The sequence below is a fragment of the Pipra filicauda genome, unplaced genomic scaffold (genome assembly GCF_003945595.2).
Source record: "Pipra filicauda isolate LSUMZ 115617 unplaced genomic scaffold, ASM394559v2 scaffold96_size2947999_pilon, whole genome shotgun sequence".
NCBI lineage: Eukaryota > Metazoa > Chordata > Aves > Passeriformes > Pipridae > Pipra > Pipra filicauda.
Genome location: NW_024105164.1, coordinates 2,095,524 through 2,117,115, shown reverse-complemented (window position 1 = coordinate 2,117,115; position 21,592 = coordinate 2,095,524). Strand labels below are relative to the sequence as shown.

The window sequence follows — 21,592 nt, the reverse complement described above, 5'->3', positions numbered from 1 at the left end:
CTGGTGCTGCTCTCCCACCTGCTGGGACTAGATCTGCAGTAGGTGACTGACTCCTCCTCAGAGCCAAAGCCAAGTTCTGAGTCAGGTTGCAGAGCAAAGTAGCTCGTAATTTCCATGTACCCATCTCATGCTCAGAGGAATGCAGCCTCCTACATAGAGCCTGGGAATTGTTAACACATTTCCTGGAGCTTTACAATTGTGAGTCATTGCTCAAAGTAACTCTTCCAAGCTGCAAACTCATCTGGTGTATGTGCCCCCTCCCCAGCTCCCACTGAAATGAAAGGCACCGTGCTTTCATTTAAATATTTCAAACTTTGATCTTTTTGGTACTCTTCAAGATCTCTCAGCAGTGCCTTTGGAGATGCATTTGTCCCATACTGTTCAGTGGGGAACTGGATCCCCAGTTGTAACATTCAGCACTTGCCGTGTGCTCTACCAAACTGGATGCTCTCCCAGGTATCTCTGTGGTGCCTGCATCTCCTATATTTGAGCAGCTCTCTGCCATTTTGTTCTTTAGTCATAGCCCCTCTGTGTAGAAGAGGAACACTACTACCCCATTTGGCATGGGACGTGAAGATTGCTGTCCACATCATATTTTTGGAGGGATTCCAAAGGCTCCTTTACAAACTATGTTCACTCTTCATGAGCATGGAAAGGTTTCCATGTCCCAGCCATGGCTCAGGAAGACACAACCCCCAAAGCAGAGATTGGTTAGTGTGGTATTAAGAGCTGGTCATGAGGATTGTAGGTAACCAGTGCTCCCAATGCTGTTCTTGAGAGTAGTACAGACATCACCACAGAGACTGATGACACTTCGATCCTGGGACACAAAGGGAACAGTGTTGCTCCCCATTCTTTGCTTTACAGGGAAATCTATAATACCATGGGCCAAACCCAGCATCTTTCATCAGATTTTCAAAGCACCTCCCAAAGGTATAAGTAACGCAAAGTGCCATGCTGTTGTGACAACATAACCAGATGAGAAGTGACATTGAAACTGTCAATTGCTTGTCTCCAGAGGAGCTAAACTGGTGTTGGCCTGTCCTGGTTCCAAAACCAATAAACAGTGTGGTTCCTTTTCTGCTTCGGCTGGATAAAACTCTTCTTGCTTCCTGCCCTACTAAATTCTTGTGCAACATGGTCATGCAAGGTAGAAAATCTCCCCTTTCTGCCCCACAAGCTACAGCAGAAGTACACTGGCTGAAATACCACATACAGTCAATCTGACTGATAAAATGCAAGAGAACTGTGGCATCCCACCAACAAAAATACAAGATATTGTTGTCTGTGCACGTTCCAAAACAAATAACATTATCTTAAAATTTGAGTCATTGTTATAATGGATCTGTTTATTTACACTAATGCCTTAGCTGTGCAGCTCTGTGTTTAGACACTTGTATTCAGTTCTTCCTAGGAAACAAACCAAAAAGATGCTTAGTATCGGGCAATTTAAGTTAAATGCTAATGAATCCATGAAAACTCTGTATTACCAACTCCAGGCTTCTCAGCCTTTTAGAAAATTAAATAATTTGTCTGGGTTCTAGTGGGTCTCAGGACAAGGATGGACATCCCTGGGCTGGAATGATTGCAATTTGTCTGTGCTATCACGCTGCCCAGTTACCTGAGGCTGTTGCAGCCTGAAAGCCTGCATACTTTCTTTTTGTCTGATATAGGAATACCTTCTGCAGCATTGCTCCTGTGGAGCTGCCAGCATCTTCCTCAGCTCACATCAAGACATTAAAACAATGTTTGCTGGGAGGAGCAGACCTCACAGCCTCTTGGTTCAGACTGGAAACCCATCTGATCTTTCCATCATTCCAGAAATAGGAGCGAACACTGAAAAGCTGAGCAGCTGCAATGGTGAGTTCAGATATGCCTAACCTGCCCTCCTGTTTGCCACCACTTGGTCAAATAAGCTGACCAGCCACTTTCTTCTCCCTAGGAAAGACAGATGGGGACAGAGCAAGGTGTTAGTAGAACTAAACCTTAGCTGGAAATCCAAGAGAAGCAATTTAAAATGCTTTGTCTATACCTAGGATTTTAACACTGGCTGCTTCACTTGTGTGAATCAGGGCTTTTTGCTCTGCAGCTGTGGCTAGAAAGATCAGGATAAATGCATTATAAAATAGGTCTTTCTTTTGGAAACTTAGCATGCCCAAATGGGCCCATTAGTGGAGCCCCTCTGTGTGGCTTTAAAATCTTCCCAGGCAAGGTAGGATTTGATCTAAGATGGAAAGCCTTAAGCCTGTTGTTAGTCTCCTACCCTCTCAAGTAGGCACAGAACACATTCCTGGAGGATGACTTGTTCTACAGACCAAGTGGAAATAAGCCCCAGCTGCAAAGCTTGGATCAGAGACCAACTTTCCCAGAAGGCTGAGAAAGACTGGGCTCAGCCTACTGATGATAAAGCCAGATGAAAAGTCTGGATCCAATGTTAGATGTCAACCAACTCACTAAGTGAGGCTAATGAGTTTATTTCAAACCTTGGACTTCAGCCTGTCTCTAATACCCAGTGAAACCCAGAACCTCAGCACACCTCCTAGGAGGACTGAGTCAGGGTATAACTGGCCTTAGGGATCTCTAGTGCTGAGGCTCAAAATTATCCTTTCCTGGCACTTTCAGAGCAGGCTTGGAAGGAAAATAAGATCACGAAGAAACCCTTAGAAAGTCCTGCCATGGTCAGGCACTTTATTAGAGCATTAACCTTTTCTCCACTGCAGTGTGGCATGAAGACACACGTAGTCTCATCCCATCTTTAAGTCCTTAGCGTTCTCATCCCATCTGGAGTCGTAACTTGCTGGAAGCACTGCCCAGAGGCCATCCTAGCAGGACACTGCTAAGAAAAGTGAGCAAGTCCTTGCATTTTATTGCAGGAAGCGAGAGAGACTCGGAATCAGGAAAGAGCCAGTTGATGGTGGGGCTCAGGAAGTCATCAAACAACAGGAACAAGGAGAATGAGTTCAGAGAAGCTGGCAGTATGGCTGAGGGACAGGCTTTTCCGTCAAAGGACCCTTCAGTAAGAAAGGTGAGTGATAAGCTTGAAGGCAGACCCTGAGTGGGACCTATGGGAGAAGCAGAGAGAAGTTCTGCTCAGGCAGATGAGTGTGGGGTACCAGGGGAACAAACCAACCTGTCTGCTATCAAGCAGGGCTGGGGCAGTGAGGGCCAGGGTGGTCTGTGTCCCTCTACTCCCAGATTTAAATGAAGGACTGCCTTTAGGCCAAGAAAGGCACAAATGGATCACTGGTGCAGGGGAGGGGAACACTGCAGAGAGCAGCATGGGTTTTAGCCCTCACTAACTCCAAACAGCTCAGTGTGTAGACTCTGTCATAAGTATCTTCACTACTGATGTTAGTGAGATTAAACCAAGCATTCATGACCACATAAAAAAATTTTAGTGGATCAATCCTTAGCTGGCCACACTTACTACTAGACTAGCAGTATATCAATGTAATTAGCTCCAGTCCCCAAAGCATATCTTAGGGAATCCATGGCTCTGAAGTCCAAGGGAGCCAGGATGAGTGCTTTCCTCTCCCTTTCTTTCCCATTGTTTGTGGCTGCCTCAGCACTTTCATGTTCCGGTGGGGATCAGAAGTGCTGAAATGCCAGCACAGAGACTCTAATCAGAATATTCCCAGCCCAACAGGAAAGAGGAAGGAGTAGGTCTCTCATGGGAAAGACCTTCTCATGAAATTTCCACCCTGAAGTTGGAAATAGGTCACAAACACTTCGATGAACTTCAGAAATCAAATTAAGGCTGAATTCTGAAAGGTGCTCCATGTTCTGGCTCGTGTCCAGCCAGTTTACAGAGTATTTTAAGCACACGGAAAGTCCTGATGACTTCACAGGACTGAAGAACAAGATCCATGCTCTTTTGTTACATCACACCTTAGTATTGTCACTTAGTATTAGATTTTGTAACCTGAACATGAAATGCCCCATTTATTCCTACTGTATTGGAATTCTGTCTGCTACGCTCATCCTAAGGGTACTAAGTACTATAGACATGAACTGGCAGTCTAAATACAAAAGAGAGATGAGAGGTGGTAAAAGAAAGAAGGGATTATCACACATGTGAGAGACTGAACAGTAAAGAGATAAAGGACTTGACCAAGGCTATGGGTATATGCCAGGGCAGAGCTGAGAACAAAGCCTAGTCTTTTGCCAACAATGGGAGATGGTCTCACTGGCTTGTTATTTATCAATGTATTTGCCTTTTGTTTTTAGGGTCTGGATGTCAGCAAGAACATCTCGGTACGTACTGTCTTTGCAGAATATTTTTAACTTGTGCCTGCATTATCAGGGACCAAGCTGCTGTACTGCACAGCATTGTACTTGAACAAAAGAGGTTTGTTGACTCCCGAAGTTTACTATCAAAGTAACAGACACACAAGTATTATGACTTACCCGTGTGGCCCCTTGTTCTGCCACCCCCACTGCAGACGACAGCCCTCAGGAGCAGGCAACTGCTCAGGCTTTCTGCGGTATCAGCTGTTCTTGCTTTTCTGAGACAGCACCAGCACAACGAGGGACTAACTGCCGAGGCCTCCAAAACCCTGTTACAGCACACATTAATCCTAGTAGTAAACACAAAGGTTTGCTATTTCCATGAGTAAACAGTCTCGTTTACAGGCAATTAACTCAATAGCACAGAATCTTGTGTTGCAGTTCTCAGCTGAGCCTGTGACCTCATCTGAAGTTTTGAACTGAAAACTTTGTAGAGCCCCAAGCAGTTACTGCAGTAGGCACTGCTGGGGCTGGTACGTGTGGCTGGGCAGCTGCCAGGTTGTGCTCTCAAAGTGGCCACAACTCCTGTAGTAATGGCTCTGCAGGTGGCACAGTGGGCAGGAACCTTGGGACAGGGCAAAACAATACTCCAACCGTGATAATGGTTTGAGAACTTTAGTGAAATGGGAATCGTTTCTACCCGTTATGCTAGTTCTGGGGCATGATCATTTTTGTTCTGTTCCCAAAGTCTTCCAGCCATCACTTTAGGAAATTTAAAACAATATAGAAAAAGAACATTAAAATTTTTGATGCTTAGCTCCTTTTAGTTCAGGAGTCCAGATGACCTCAGCCTGGAGAGAATAAACATTAGGGATGGCCTCCAGAGACTCCCTGACCTCCTGATAATCTCTATTAGCATTTCAAATGTAAGGGCCCAATAGCTGTGGCTTGCAGACGTGACAGGGGAAAAAAAAGCCTGATCTCTTCTAATTCATGGTCCACAAAAGTCACCACCTTGAAAAGGGCTGATAACAGTGCACCTGGCCTAATAGAAAGGATAAGAGAGTCAAACTACTTTTTTGGGTTTTGTTGTAAAGGCCCCCTGGGTGCATGTGAGTAGATAGGAAACCAAACAGATCTTTTCCTTTAGTACAGTATAACAATAGGGTAAAACTGCCCTTAGGCAGCTACTTAGCACTCACCACTGAGGTGCCCTCACTCTCTGAACCCTGAAGTCAAATAGAACAGCAGCGTCCTAGACAGGGAAATGTTACCAAACAAAATACAAAAAAAGGATGGTGTTACTCACAATTCTTCCATCCTGTCTCCTTGTTTCCTGTATAGGTACAGGCTGGCCACTAGGTATCATTGCACAGTGTTAAAAATTCTTTTGTGGGACCTGCCCCCTATCTGTCTGAAAGAAGTTGCCCTCTTCCCACCACCCTGGAGTACCCCAAAGTATCATATGTTGGCCAGATGAGGTCTGCCAGCAATTTGCCACTGGTCTTTCAAGTTGTGGTTTCTTTTTGCTCCCTAGGGTGAGAGCCATGCTTGGGGGAGAATGAGAGATCTTATGAGAAAGACACGGTTGAGAAATCAGAACAAGCTGGGACTGACCTCTGCTGCTCTGAAGAGGTCCTGCCCACAGTTGTACAGGTGAGGCAATGCTACGGGAGATTTTCACTCAGTGTTGGGAGGAGGTGATAGAAGATTTACCTCTCGTTGTTGATGCCTGGAGAAGACCACTCCTTACCTTCTCTCCATTGCATATGCTGGTCGTGGCCAGTAGTGCCATTTGCTTCCTTAGTGCCCAGATGCTCTAAGATCCCAACTTGATGTTACCTGTGTAAGAATAATGGAAGTATTAGGGTCCCTAAAAGATGGTGCTTGCCCCCCAGCAGGACAAGGGGATGATGACAATTAGCCAGAGCCACTCTGTAGTCTAATTACTTGTCTTTCTGCTCCCTCCTAAGCATTACAGTCAAGGTTAATGCTCTCCTTTGTCCACTTTCCCACCTTTCATCCAGTGAACAGTAACCAATATGGCACCTGATGTGTGATGGGATGGGACAGTCAGGATCAGCGGGATGGTTTCCTGTCAGAGGAAGGGAGATGAAGTTTACTGAGCATATGCTCATGAGTGGGACCTGCTTGTTGCTGTAGATGAATATTTGGGTCAAGCACGAGGTCTTATTTCTATTAAGGGTTCCATGCTGGTCCCGTAGACAAGCTTGTCTACCAGGCTAGTTACAGGCTGGCCTCTGAGCTGTACTGTGTGGTGCACGTCTATCTGACAGTGCTGCCAGCTACCCCTTGTACAGATATTCCCAGTGTGCTTGCCAAGTTCTCCCAGCTAGTCTGATGAATTTGGAGTGTTTGTGTATATAATCAGGTAACAGGAAGAGCCTGGGTATCTTACTCACCAAAGCAGGAGCATTACATGGAGCTGTGCACCTCCCTGTATGTTTTTTCAGCTGAGGTCTCAGTAACCTTGGGCAGAACAGCTCAAATGTGCTTAAGCCCTCCTCAGGTTTTAGAGGGGGTGATGGTAGGGAAACAGCAGTTGTTTAAGCACTCAGGAATGTCCTATTGTTCCCCTTAAGACAGCCTGTACCTACCTTACAAAATACATAAGGGAACTGGGAATCTTGTAATTACAGCTCAAAAAAACCCCTCTGTAGTTCATGGAGTGACTTTTCCAGCTGGGAAAAGCTTGGTTGGGGCCCAAGCACACGTAACAGGCGAACTTCCTCCTATTGTTTGGGAAACTGAAAGAAACACAAAGCAGAAAGAGATCAAACAGTTCCATCTAAAATAGATGGTGAACCAGCTGGGGAAAAAATACAAACTCCTGTGAACCTTTCCTCTAAACCTCAATAGAATCAGGACTTTATTTGGGTTTCAGAAAAGTTCTGTCTCTTTAACCTCCTGCTTGGCTTTTTCCCTGCAGCACAGAGGCCAGTGCCAGTGCTTTCTGCATGAGAATTGAAGGCTAGATCTTCAGGTGCCTAAACTGATATACTTCCAAAAAAGGGCCAGCCCAATAGCTCCTAACAGAAATTCTAGCTCCCTAGAAATTTCCATGAGAACTATGGCTGTCATGGAAATGCTATACAGTGAGATGCCAAATGGACAATTTTTTACCTGGTTGTAACTGGGCAGCCCCAGACATCTTGTACACTGATTTTTCCAGGCTGCTTTCTATAGCTGATGAATGGCCTTTTCTTTCACTAACTTTCTTCTCGTGTATATCTACATGGACCCCTTGGCTCTACTTATGCCCCTTTATCTGCCTCCATTTCCTTATTCCCTAGCCCTATCTGTATTTGATCTTGTTCTTTTTACCCCAAACCCAGCAATAACAATGTACTGACACTGACCTGGAAAATTTGGGCACCTTGGTCACGTGGCATTTGGATATGCAGTTGCCTTCAGGCTCCTATGAAATAGAAAGTTAGGCTTAATGGATCAATGACAGGCTGGCAAATGCTGCTGGACAGAAAGACAGACCCTTTGTAAAGCGAGAAGGTCTCACTCATCTGTAGCTCTTGGCAAAGCAAACCTTGAAGGCCTGATACTCTCAGCATTTAAAGCCACTGTCTTTGTTATAATTTATGAAACATGTTTGTCCTGGCTCCTAGTCCTGTTTATACGTGCAGGCATATGGAGCTGGCTGGCTTTTGCTTACCCGGGCTTCCTTGGGCTCCAGGTCTCAAACTGGAACAGGCTGGATCTCGGTGCCCTATATTAACACAGCTCCCAAGGAAGAAGAGTTTGTTGCTTTTGACACCCAGTCCCACTTGAGTCATTTGGGCAATTAGAGAAAGTCTCTTTGTTTTTGTTTTTGTAACTAGGTCAAAGCAAATCCCCTTTTATGCTCCCACTCTGTGTATGATGAATGATCTACTCCAGGGCAGTTGTTTTGTTTTTCTTTTCTGTCTCCTTTTTTTCTTTTTGTTTTAAACATCCACAAAAGAATTCTCATAGTAGAGAGAGAACTTGGTTCTTTTAGCAGGAGAGAGGGGGGCCTGCCAAGGTAAACATACTGGCACAGGACTCAGTGGTTTGTCATACATTGTTCTAAACAGGCTCAGGTTTTCATTTCATTTTCTTTTTCCTGCTAGTACATTTATTCCTGCAAAGCAACATCTATTTTGTGCAAAGGGGCAGAACAGGCTGATGACTGACTTGAGCATGGTGTTATGAACTTAGGCAGCACATGGACCCAGCTTTCCAGGACAGGACCTGATGTGAGCAGCTTTGAGCAATCCCCTCCTGACATTCCTGTGCAGACATACCCACCTGGCTCTCTATGGGAGCTATAGCTTTAATACAGCTGCATGGGCATGAGCTAGCCTCAAATACAGTATTTTTCATGGTAAAGATAATAGTTTCAGTTTGAAGCCACCAAAAGCTTGCTGCTGTATGACACCTACTTTGTGGTTAGGGCAAAGTCATTAAGGAATGACAAGTGCAGCTCTTGTATTACAAACCCCTATCTTCAGTACTGTACAGCAAAGGTTGAAAAGGTCCCTAGAACCTCAGACCCAGGTCTGAACACTGCTTTTCACTTGGGAAATTACTACTAAGGGAGATCCCTGTGCTCAGTGTTGAGAAACAGACAAAGAATTAAAGAACATCATCAATGCAGAAGTTTGACCATCCCATTGTAAAAGAACTAAGAGCTGAACAAACAGGAAAACATGCAACATTTAGATAAAAACCAAAATAGTAGTTGACAACAAAAAGAGTCTGCACCACATCAGTCAGGACTTTCAGTTGAAAATTTTTCAAATCAAATATTTGAAGTAAATAGCCATTTATTTTCTGTAAATAACTTTCAAATACTGCTTAAAAAAAACCCCAAACTAGAGCTTTTCTTTCTTAAACAGAAGCTATTTTAAAAAATGTTTAGAAGGTATTCTAAAAGGACACAAGTCCTGGAGGCCTAAGCTAAGTAATTTCAACCAAACAGGATATATTATACTTATTTCAATCATGTGTAATAAATAATGAACAAAAAAATAGGCTGGAGACAGTCCACAGCAGCTAGCTTAGTGTTGCTCTTCAAAACACTTAATTTCCTATTTACTACTTCAGGCCAGAATTTTTAACTTCACTGTGACATTGAATCATGAGTCTGTGCCCTGGCTGCTAGCTAGGCAGAAAATACTGGTTGCTCTCAACAAAATGATGTTTGTGTCCATCCATTAGTGTGACTCCATGCCAAGTGCTGCATTTTGTGGCTCTCTCTTTTTTTGCACGCTGCCACAAATATTTGGACAGCATCTGTTTTGGAATTTCAGACTGGAGAAGAGGGAGCTGCTTTGGGTACAGCTTGGATGTTGGGTACATATGCACAGCATATTAACGTTAAAAACACAGCCATGCATTCTGACCCCTGTCAAATTCAATTGTATTTTTCCATTTGCTAAGGCCAGATATTATGTCTTCGGAGCTGAAGAAAACTGAGAGGAACTCCATGATCATTCTGGGACAAAATACAAAGAATGAAAACATGTGGCCTTTCTGATAACACGAGTCAAATGGAACAAGGTAAAGCAGCATGTGTTTCCTTGTGGGTTGGGGGATTTTTTTGCCTCTTCTCAGCACAGAAATGAGGTAGTCCTGTTCCTTCTTCCAGACACAGTCCATCATGCAAAGACAGCAACAGGTCTCATTTTTGAAGTTCAGATTATATGGGTTTACACCTGCTGATGACTGGCCCCTATATCTTCATTTTTATAGTCCTCCAGTTTTTGGTTTGTTGGGTTTTTTTATTTTAACCCACAATTTAAAGGTAACTGTAGTCATACAGGCTACATCACACAGCCTTTTTACAAAAAATAAAAAATAGCACCAAATTCATTTACCTACAGTCAGTCAAAAGACTCCCAAATAATAAACCAACCAGATGTCTTGGGAAAGAGACAATCTGTCCCTAATAAAGACTAAATGAGAACCAGCCTCTGTTTCATCTGCCACCTTCCCAACTCAGCCTACCGGTTAAATGCAGAAAAACTCTCCCTAATCTCACATTCACTGTATGTTTCTGTTTCAGAAAGGCAACATGAGAACACCAAAGGACACAAAACCAAGAACTCCAGGGTTACTTTGTGCAATCTGCATCCTACAGTTGTCAACAGAGCAACTCTGATTTGAGCATGGAAAGGGAAAGAGGGAAGGGGGAGGTTGAGAAGGGTCTGTGGGCAGAGGCATCCTCAGCTATGTTTGGCTTCGCTCCTGAACTTGAAGTGTATTTACAAAAGTCATGGATGAAAATTTCTATTAGCATCATAGCAACATAACCAACAGAGACTTTTAAGACTCAGAAATTCTTCCTCCAGTCTGGGTTAGGAACAGAACTACCTGAAACACTGAAGCTTTTAAACTGTCATTGCTTTCTGGGGACTTTCTCCAGGTGAAATAAATGTAAGCTTTATGGGACACAGCATCATCTAAAGGAGTGCCAGGGATTCCTTGCCCAGTGCAGAAGTGGCTGCTGAAAGGAGAGCCTCCTCCTTCTGGGGGTCTGAGTTGCAGTCTCTGCTTGTCCCCAGCACAGCTCCTCCCTTCAGAGCAGCATATGGCCAGCTGTGCCATTTTGCTTGAATCCAACAGGAAAACCAAGTGTGTAAAGCTGAAGTCATTCCTTAATCCAGGACTAGCTTCCCATCCTGTGAGCCTACTCCTTCTGCAGGGGCCCCCAGACTCCAGTACTACCCTACACAGAAGCTGGCATTGTGCATGCTCATTGTAGAGACCAGAGTGAGAGGTAATGCAGGAATCAGCCTTTCCAGAGACTGCAGGGCACACCCAGGGCAATGCCTCTGCTTCACTGGGCAGCCCAACTCTTGTGCTACCAGTCTTTTAATTTTTCTTTCCTTTTTTTTTTTTTTTTTTTTTTTTTTTTGGCGGCAGGGGGAGGGGCAAGGTGGGACACCAGGCTTGAATTCCTACTTTTAAGTTACATTTAAGTCCTCTGTCTGTGCAGGTGAGAGCCTGAGGCTGTAGGTGGAGCAGTCATGCTGCTGTGTGGCTCAGCCAGCAGTCTCTGATGGGAAAAGGTGAGAAGGAGAGCAGAGCTGCAAGGCAGTTATTCAAATACATTCTTTATAAACTGCTGCTCTTTTGGGATACACTTGTACTGTTATACAGTTCTTAATGTATTTGGTGGCTGCCTTATTGCCACGTGTTTGCTGATTCCAGACTCAAGGAACAGACAGTGCATGCTTCTGAAAGTCCCATGGTTGCAGTGGTCTCTGTGCACTAGCTCTCATTGGTACTAGCAAAATAATTAATGCACACAGAGTAAAGATTTAAGTAAACTAAACTTGCCACTTGATAAAGCATCATTCTACCCCGTAAATTAAAATCTAATTAGAAGTTAAGCAACTGGTGTTTAAAAATCTCTCCCCAACCCAAACTTGCCTGAGAACCAAGATTTAAGAAGCTTCAGCAGACAAGGTCTCTCGGTAACAGATGCTTCACCGTTGCTCATCCAGATCAGTTGGAGCCCTTGGAGTCCTCCAAACCAGAGCAGGATCTTTTCTGGAATTCAGAGCAGCTCAGCCATGCTCTCCAAGGGCAGCTGTGGTTTGTAGGGATGAGTGAAGGCAGTAGCCCACGCCTAGTGCTCCAAGTACTCAGAAGGGTTGCTACTGTTGTTACTTAGCACCTCAAAAAAAACCCCCACAAAACCCCCAAACGAAATAACCAAAGCCCAATTAAAAAGAAAAAGGTCTGTGCTGACTCAAAGTTAGCACCCTAAAGTAGGTGCTGTGTTTAATGTTTCAGTTGTAGCGGCTGCTGCTGCAGGACTTGGTTATTCACTGTGTATCTTGCTAGCTTCATCCAAAGCTAGAAAGATTTATTACTTGATTATTCTGTGAATAATCTGTATATCTCCATACATACAGGGAACAAAAATCCTGCATTAACATACACCCCCATTATCTCTCCAGCTTTACAGAGACTGTAACGAATGTGAATCAGTGCAAACTGAATTTAATGTGTTTTAAGATGTAGCATCATGAACTGGTATTTCCTACCACCATCTCCATTCATGTTATAAGTTTGTTGGTTTGGATTTTTTTAAACTCAGATGAGCTAGCACTCTTTTTTTATTACAGCATTATATTAAATATATTCATGTATTTTCAGAAATAAATGTATTTATAATGTGTAACATACTGTATAGTTCTCTACTCCAGGATGCATTGTAATGCAAGCATAAGAAATTTAATAAAAGCATCACTATTATGATAATTGTCCTCAGATTTTATTAACAAACACCTGGCTTGTAGTATAGCAACTACCACACCTTTAGGGTTTCAGGTGAGCATAGTTGGTCAGGAAAAGAATTGTTACCTCCAAGCTTCTAAAGAACTTTTAACTCTGGCAAAAAACCAAGTTTACTCTTTTGAAGCAGGTGCTGTTCTTAAAGATCTAGATGGCAAAGAGAGCCTTTGGAAAATTCAGATACAGCAAAGTGTAGGTGTTAACTTTGAGCAGCCCTGTATTAGGTGCTGTTGCTGGGCTGTGCTTCCAAAGCCCCAGAGCAGGCAGCCACAGACAGGCAGCACACACACCACTTCCAAGAAGAACCAGTGAAGGCACTAGGGACAAAGTGTGCTGATGCTCAGCACCAGGGTTTCTTTCCATAAATCTGGGTTCAGCACTGCACAACAGCCTCAACTGACAGATGGCCTCAGGACTGCTTTTCCTCAGCTCCTTCATTCCCAGCCAGCAGTACCCTCCTGGACAGAGCAGCTTTCCTTCACCTGCAGAAGTCTAAGCCACTGTCTATAGCACCTCACACCACCTTTAGTTCAATAGCACAACCAGGTGGTACAGAGTAAGCAAAAGTCAATGAGACCCAACTAGGGAAAGTAGAGGCTTAGAAAAAAATAAGCCAGAAACACACCTGTGAAGGTAGAAGGAAAATAATACACTTTCACAGAAGGAAAAAAAAAAATTCACATAGCAGGAGCCATAAGAGCCACTAACACCCCAGTGGAGTTGGAGAACAGGCAAGGAAGATAGGACCAATACACCAGTGGAGCAAATCTCCACGTGGCCTACCTTTCACCCTGTGCCAGGGTTTCACAGGAACAGCTCACATCCCTCTGCTGCTCCTGCCCTGTCCTCCTGACCAAGTAGCAAGTCTTAAACACAGAAGACTTCCCAGAGTAGATAAGAGAATTAAGTTCACTTCTCTGCTTACCCACTTGGCACTGCATGCACCCTACACTAAGCAGCAGGTCCATTACAGTAAGACCCAGCTGTGTACTAGAAGGGACAGTCCCTGCAGGGAAATCTGTCTGATTCCCAGAGGCTATTGACCCCAGAGCTCCCAGCTACTGTGGGATGGTTCAGCAACACCATGGAGGGCAGCAGGGACTTGGCTCTCCTAGCCCCTTCAGTATCCACACAGGTTTCCAAGCTCTCTAAGTAAATATTTCTGTCTCCCTTACTGAGGGATAGGAAGGTTCCAGCAGCAGCCAGAGAGGCGTTTAAGTCTCCGCTTGAACACTCAATTAAGACCAGCGCCAGAGCACCCTGCCTGGGGGGCTGAAAAGGTGTGGTTTATATTACTCCTCTAATTACCCAGTTAATTAACACTACAGACAGCTGCTAAAGACTTGTCATAAGGCACATTATGTTTACACTCTGCTTTGCCAGACAGAGCTCCACCTGTACCAAGGTCATTTAATTGCTAGAGCCACTCCTTAAAGGAGGAGGCTGTTCGACCTATCTTCAGCTGAAGATTGTTTCCAGCCTATGATCTCCTTCACCCTCCCACCATACAACTTGAAACAGTCTTGTCTTCTGATTAGTTTTAAAAGCAGGCAAGACTAAGTCACTCATTATCTGGAAAGTACCAGGGAAGAGCAGTTCTGTGAGAAAAATAAAAACATGATTCCTGAAGTTTCTTGGAGTAGGAAAGGAATTAAAAAGCAGATTCCAGCACCTTAACACCCTCTAATCACACAGCATGTAGCCTAATTAAAAAAAACAATACCTGCTACCTCAACAAGCTACTGGTCAGTAGCACATGTATAAGTGCTACTCTTCCCCTTTAGGGGCCCCAAAGCAGTACAATTAAGAATTCTCTCCTGCCTTAACAGGGGGAATTTCTGATCAAGGCTGTGGGGGAAAAAGAGGAAAAGGGAAATACATTTTTCCTTCCTGTCAAGGAATACTCCATTAGCTATTAGGGGATCTCAGTGTGAATGCAAGCACCAGAGCTACCCCAGGCTGGGCAGGAAGGAGAGGGGTGGAGCCCCTTTCCTCTTCTAGTGCCTGGAGAGTTTTGCTGCACTGCTTTCACTCAGGACCTCAAAAAGCTAAGAACAGTGCTACCCAGCTGCTGTGACTGACAACACACTGAACTGCCCCAGTGCTTAAAACAGCAAGTTTTATTTCTCATCTCAAAAAAAAAGCAGCACTTCTCTGGCACTGTTGTGCCCACAGTGATGTGAAATAAGCTTTAATCCAAGACCTTGAAGACTCTTAACTGCCTTGTCTCACATGAAGGTTTGAGATTAATCTTTAAGATTTGATTATTTTTGCCCTGAAGTTTAAAGCACCTAGGCCCTTTGGGAATTTTTTCCCAGTTGGAATTATGTTTCTTTGCTCTCATTCCCCAGAAAAATCCCACTTGCTGCCTTCTATTTCTAGGGCAAGAGATGTAAGTTCACACATACAGCATCAATAGAAAGGTCCATTTGTGCAGTGCTTTGGCATCCTTGCTTTCTAGTCCTGGCACATGAGGACAGCCCTGACTTACCGAGTGACTCAGGCAAGCAGGCAATCTCCAGCTCCTCTGCACAGACACAATACCTGCTCTGCATTCCCAAAGGAGAAGGAGTCGCAGGATCCACTTTTAGTTAGTTTTGCTGCACTTCTGCTCAGTGTTTGAAAGGAGAGTAATTTTGAAGGCTACCTCAGCCACTGAGAGAAATGCAGACACCACCCAGCATCACTCCTGCCTCAGTCTGCAGACCAGGCCATGACAACGGCTCCCTCGTGTAACTGGTGGACAGCTAACACCAAACCCACAGCAGAAGAATTCCAGAAAGTGAGATGGATTCAGAGCATTTGGAAAGCTTTCACAGCCATTGGGATAATTTTTGCCTTGCAAATAAAGTTTTGCAGCTGTGGTCTCTAGGAGAAGCTGTACCACAGACCAAATGGTTTGACAGCCACTTTATTGCAATCCATTGATTTCATTTGCTGACACCTTCCTTTGCCACAGCACACCAGCTACAAGGACCATACACAGAACTGCCCCGATTGCCACAGCAGCAAACCCCAGAGCCCAGGGGGCTGCAGCATGCACAGCTGCTCCTGTGGGGGAGAAACAACCCAGTTAATGCTCCCAGAGAGGCACAGGGAGGCTTTAGGGGTGCAGTCTGTCTGCAGAAAAGCCTTAGAACAGCCCCCTTCCCCAGACTGGCTATGCTGGGCTGCCACACTTACCAAGGCCACCCTTAGCTGTGCCCCATCTTAGCTCATCCTGGAGGAAAATCACAGGGCCTTTGCTGGAGACATGGGAGGCACCTTCCTGAAAGTGATGCTCAGCACTCCTTTTACCCCCTACAGAGCAATGTAAAGGTTGTAGGTGAGAAAATGTATAACCCTGAAGGTCAGCTTCTCAACACACACAAAGCTCTGAAGGCCAAAAGTTTCCATGTGAGTCCACACAGAATTAGGAGCCTATGAAGACCTCTGCCTTTTTGGCATAAGAGCAAGGGCCTTTAGCCAGTGGAAAGGAGCAGGAAAAGCCTTGTCAAGCTGTCCATGGCTCAAGGGAATTAGTCCATACTCTTTATATCCCCTGCCTGTGCATCTTGGAGACTAGAACCTTGTTGCCCCTTTGGATAGGGAAGCAGAAGGGTAGGACACTTACTGGTTCTAGCAGGGCAAGTGGAGGTGCAGGACTCCTGTACAGATCGGTGGCACACTGAAGCACTGCAGTGAAGGTACACCTAGAAAGAATGGAACACAGCCTGGAATCACTCAGGCAACGTCTATAGACAGGTGACAGCCTGCTGAGGTGCTTTGACCCCAGCCAGCAGCTAAGCACCCACACAGATGCTTCCTCACTCCCCCTGCTCTGCCCCAGTAGGACAGAGAGAGAATAGGATGAGCAAAAGCAAGAAAACCTGTAGCTGGAGAGGTAAAGACAGTTACCTAAGTGAAGGAGAGGAGAGAAAAGAACAAAACCAAAGCACAAGTGATGCAAAGGCAAATCACCCACTCTGCTCCTACAGGCAGACTGGTGCCCAGACATCAGAGCATCAGCTACACTGGAAGATGAAATCCCTCAGTGTTTATTGCTGGGCATGAAGTCATCCAGCATGGAATATTCCTTGGGGTTGAGAGACAGCAGAGAGAGGAGAAAGAGCCTTGCTGCTATGCAAGCACTATTCAGCAAACAGTGAGAACATCAGAGTATTTTCAACACAGTTTTAGCCACAAATCCAAAGACACAGCACCATGTGGACTGCTACGAGAAGAGTTAACTCCGTATCAGCCAGACCCAGCACACCAGGTCACAGAAAGGAGAAGGCAGGAAGATCGGTTTGGCTTGTTTCACATCCAAGCTGTAGCCTTGGAGCCCTCTGCTGTCCACTGCAAGGCAGCTTCGGTACCTTTACAGATTTCGGTGAAATCTGGCATTACAGCACTTCTCCCACCCACCTGGGATACAGCTGCCCGAGCACCACTACTCTGCGACCAATGTTGGATACAGCTGTGACCTGTTTTGAGTATTAATTGGTTCCAGGATCACTGAGCAAACAGCACAAGGCATGGTGAACTTCATATGCCTTAACTGTGCAGAAGTTCATGATATTCAAAACCCAGATGCTTCACAGATACTCAAAGCTATTTCAAGTCATTTTGGCTAAGAAATTTGGTTTAGAGACTATTGATTAATATAGCTAGAGCACACAACTTAAGCTAATTCACCAGAACAGCTTAGGCAATAAAATAGCCTTTGGTTAAGCAAACTACTACCCTTCTAATAGGCTCATTTTCTGTCACATCCCTCCAGAGATGTATCTTACCTCTACCATATTCATCTCAGGGAATAAAGTTTGCATCAACCTATCCTCTTCTGTTTCAAGAGGGGATTTTCCTAGTCTTTGCTCCTGCCCCTGCCTTGCCCCCCCAGTCCCTCACAAGGAGGCCAAGCACTTCATAGTTATAAAGTGGTTCTTATTGCTCATGTTTTACTTGTCCTCAATAGGAAGCTAGGCAGCCAGGACAGGATCTTACCAGCCCAGAGAGCTTCTCTTGGGAAGTGGAGTCCATAAAAGTGAACGTGTAGAGGGTGAAACGCTGGTAATGAGAGGGGAACAGTAGTCCTGAGGCAAAATTCAGAGGCACCAGTTGTGTCTGATAGTTGTCCCCTGCATAAGGGCACCTGAGGAGGAGAGGTGAGCAGTGAAAAAAGAGCCAGTTATTCCCCTGACCCAAAGTTGTTTAAAAGTAACTTACCCATCCACCAAAACAGGCCACTGCAGCTGTTGCTGGGGATTGGTACTTGGTGTGGCCCAGCAGTGGTGCAGAACTAAAATCAGGTCTGGGTCTGTTCTCTGAAGGATTTTGACTTCTGCATAAACAGGGTCTCTCAGAGTCTTCACAATAGGATAGTCACTGTCAGTATAGTAGGAAGTATAACTTCCATCTGGAACAGAAGAAACCCAAGAGCCATTTTAGAGCAGGAAGAAACAGGCAGAGGTATCCTGAGAGAGTCCTTTATAGCCATATCTGTAAGTTCCCACCATGGCTGGGAAATAGTGCTGGATTAACCAGTCAATACTCCCTTATTACTCAGAGACCAGAGCCCTGCACCAAGAGGCTTGAGTAAGTCCTGCAAACCTCTCCTACCTGAGGCAACACGCAGCTCCAAGGACAGAGGACCTGGCTGGGACACAACAGGGAGTGGTGGCAATGTGAAGACTTGAACACTCAAGGGAATGGTGCTCCCACTGGTGGAATAACTACATCGGACATGTAACCTGGTAGGAAAGGAAAGCTCCATATCAGGGAGATAAGAAAAGTCACTCCGATATCTCCTTTCCCCAATATGGCAACAAAATAACTACTATAATTCGTTATACTCTTAATATTCCTAATCTTTCTTCCAACACTTTCTTTTAAGAAATACTTGACATTCTCTTTAGACTTCAGATTTGAAAATCTCCAGACTGTCACTGATCAGCACCAGCTTTATTCCCACTAACTAGAGACATACCAGTCCTTAGTCTACTCCAGTGCCCTGTTGTGAATTCAGAGCTTGTGACAAGCAGGAATTTCTCCAGTAACATTGAACACAATGGCACCCAGCAACATCAGCCCCAGGGTAATACCTCAAAGTGCTATCCCTAGTGACAGAGCCAAGGCTTGCAGTTTTCACATCCCTGGATGCCACCAACTCATTCTCATATATGGCTTGGTCTCCAGTCACCTAGAACAACAGACAGGCATCAATCACTGTGGTAAAGTCAAGCTGGATCACTATGAGGCTGGAGAACACCACTTGGCCTCTGGAAGTCTATAGGGTGTCCATTAAGTAGCCAAAGCCACGTCAGGTTGTGCCAGGTCTGACAGCTTCTGCTATTGCAGCCTAGTGACAGCTGCAACTCTTACCTGAAAAGTGGTGCCACAGGCAGAGAGTGGGAACTGGTACACAACAAATGCATTGTTTTTCACAGTAGGAACACAGCCAGTACTGTGCCCACTGGCCAGTTGCACAGAGTCCAGGACAATGGGTGGCAGGGTCACATCTCGAGAAACAGCAATGGAAAACTGGCCATCTGGTGTGCAATGAGCTGTCACTAGAGGAAAAGATACAATCAGTCTTAAGCTCAGGAAGAAGAGGAATGGAAAGAAGACTCAAAACATCACAGCAAAGATGAGGCCAGCAAGTTTTGCGAGTTCTCCTGCCTTTAAGCCCTGAAACAATTGCTAAGCATGGCAAGACAAGTACAACCAGCTCTAACAGCAACATCGATTCTGGCCATAAACCCAGGTCTGTTGCAATACACTTGAGAAGGCTGGACACCTCAATAGAACATGGTATTCTTGACAGGCAAAAACATAGCCCTGAGCCACCTGCAGGACTGATAATACACCAACTCCACTCTGACAGCAAAGTGAGGAATCCTGTTTTGAAGCAACTCAGCAGGAGGGGAGGACAGCTGCTCAGGCTTACCTGTGTTACCAAAGTAGCAAGGATTTACCCTGTCTCTAGGGTCATAGCAGCAGCCTCGCACTTCACAGTTTCCCTGGCTGACAGGCAAGGAGGCACATGGCAGCCGGTCCTGGCTGGGAACGGCCGAACAGACACTACTGCTTGGAGCATCTAGGGGTGGAAAAAAAAACAGCAGGAGTTTGCAGCTAAAGCACAAAAGCAGGGGGACAAAGACAAAGGACTTTGGTGGAAGATGTCCTGGTGACTCTGCATAAAAATGAAGGGAAATTAAAGTCAGGTGAGGGTTAAACACATGGCCTGGAGGTGGCATGGAAGCCTGCTCAGAAGGGACATGCATTTCCCTGGAACAGAATCTCCCCTAGAAGCCACGTACAGGAGACTGGACTTGTATGAGATCTGTCAAAATACAGTGTTTTGGATCAACTCTTGGTAGTTAGGAAAATCATTGTACCTAGTCTCTGGCTCAATCCCTGAACTTGCAGGGACCCAAGCAGTCAAAATATGGCTAGAGACACAGTGAACATGTTCACCTGCCGATCCTGCAAAGACGCACAAGTTCCCAGCAAGTTGGTGGTTCCTATGTCCAAACCCTTTTGCAGGGAGTTTTCTGCCCAGCAGAAAGTCTCCTTTCCTAGCCCCCAGACTGACCAGAAACAGCCAACTGAAAGGCATGGCACTCATCACCCACAAGATACAAGCAACTATCAGAATCTTACCAGGAAGGTCCACAGGGCACCTGAGCAGCGTCTCTTCATGAAGAACCTTTTGCTCAGCAGCATCTGTTCCTTCAAGCCCAACCAGCAGAAGGTAATGACCATTCTAGGGGAAAGCCACACCAGTCAGGGCAGCCAGAGCAGCAGTAGTCACAGTCCCAGCAGAATCCATAAGGTCACTCACCCATTCAAAGATATAACAGCCAGTATAAGAAACCAATACTTTCCTGGAGCCATCTGGAGTCTCAGATACCAAGAGCCCACAGTCAGAGTCATTCTGCAGAGCATGTGCCTTCCCCTCAGTATCTATGGAAAGAGAAGACACAGCAGCAGTGGCTTTAACATCCCACATTACAGATAGGGTCCACTACAATCCTACCTTTCTGTAGGAAACAGGGACCTAGACAGTATTAGGGTCTGGACCAGGAGGGGTGCATGTGAGAGAATCCAGCAGCCAAGACCATCTAGATCCAGGCACAGTACTTCACCAAAACCCTTGACTACGGGGTCATATAAACAGCCCCCTGATTATACAAGATGCACTGAAAGCTGTTCAGCAACACTTCCCATCAAAACCCACTCCTTCCTCCTCTTTCCAGGCATACCTCTGCAGTGTGCAAAGATACGGCTAAAAATGCCTCTGGACACTGCCCTCACTTACCCCAAGTAGTCAGCACCAATGAAGCATTCCCTTCCCAGCCCAGAGGTAAGGTGAGCTGTAAGCTTTCTTGGCCACAAATCAGCAGGGTGGGGTCAGAAAAAACACTACGAGCCCCCATAACCAAAGCTAGGGGACCAAGAAGCACCCAGAAAAGCACAGCACCCAATGCAGCCCCAGACTGTCCTACAACACCCATCCTGCTCTCTTGCTAAGGACCATGAAGTAACTGTCCTTAGCCTAGCCCTTTTAAATTGTGGAGCCAGCTGGGATCAGAAATCCCTGAAGTGTCCAGGTGGGCCCAGCCCAGCAGTTTTTAGCACCTGTCATTGCCCTCACCTGAACCCAACAGAGCCTGCTTGCACCCTTTGGAGGAAACCATAGAGCAAGAGCTGAGCGTATGTCAAGAGATGGGTCTGTATTCATAGACCCCCAGCAGGGTCTTCAAATCCTTTTTGTCACTCTCAGTTCTTCCAACGGCCGAGACATGCAGGACATCTGGCTGCTTTTCCCCAGGTGCCCTATTGCTGCTCTAATTGCTCATTACAAGGCATGAGTGCCAGAAACTGAGTGACAGTGCTCTTTTGCTCTTTTATTCTCTTAAAGCTGACACTGCCTCAAATGCCAGATGTAGGGTGCTGACATGAAAGCACAGAAATAGCCCTTCACATGAAATCTGTGGGAAACTATGGAGCTCAGGAGGCTTTGCACACCTAAAAGGTGGTGATTCCCTGTAAACACTCTTGGCTATGGACTTACAGCCCT

General features: G+C 45.4%; 2 protein-coding genes across 5 annotated transcripts in view; one reads left to right on the top strand and one right to left on the bottom strand.

Moving 5' to 3' along the window:
* Nucleotides 1–11,125, top strand: part of LOC113987100 — a 30,188-nt gene extending 19,063 nt beyond the window's left edge. For all 4 annotated transcript variants that reach the window (XM_027719439.2, XM_027719431.2, XM_027719451.2 and 1 more), the window contains exons 4-9: nt 1,674–1,860; nt 2,874–3,025; nt 4,228–4,254; nt 5,765–5,883; nt 9,664–9,783; nt 10,289–11,125. In XM_027719439.2, the coding sequence (XP_027575240.1) occupies nt 1,674–1,860; nt 2,874–3,025; nt 4,228–4,254; nt 5,765–5,883; nt 9,664–9,760 (582 nt within the window). In that variant the 3' untranslated portion in view covers nt 9,761–9,783; nt 10,289–11,125. The remainder of the gene's footprint in view (nt 1–1,673; nt 1,861–2,873; nt 3,026–4,227; nt 4,255–5,764; nt 5,884–9,663; nt 9,784–10,288) is intronic.
* Nucleotides 11,126–15,439: 4,314 nt separating this feature from the next.
* LOC113987112 (zona pellucida sperm-binding protein 4-like) lies at nt 15,440–21,026 on the bottom strand. Its single transcript, XM_027719478.1, has 12 exons — nt 20,831–21,026; nt 20,354–20,475; nt 20,173–20,275; nt 19,457–19,612; nt 18,892–19,079; nt 18,612–18,709; nt 18,130–18,260; nt 17,737–17,926; nt 17,515–17,662; nt 16,142–16,220; nt 15,712–15,828; nt 15,440–15,579 (listed from the first exon to the last, which is right to left on the bottom strand). The coding sequence occupies exons 1-12, from the start codon at nt 21,024–21,026 to the stop codon at nt 15,440–15,442; spliced, it is 1,668 nt and encodes a 555-aa protein (XP_027575279.1).
* Nucleotides 21,027–21,592: the final 566 nt, after the last annotated feature.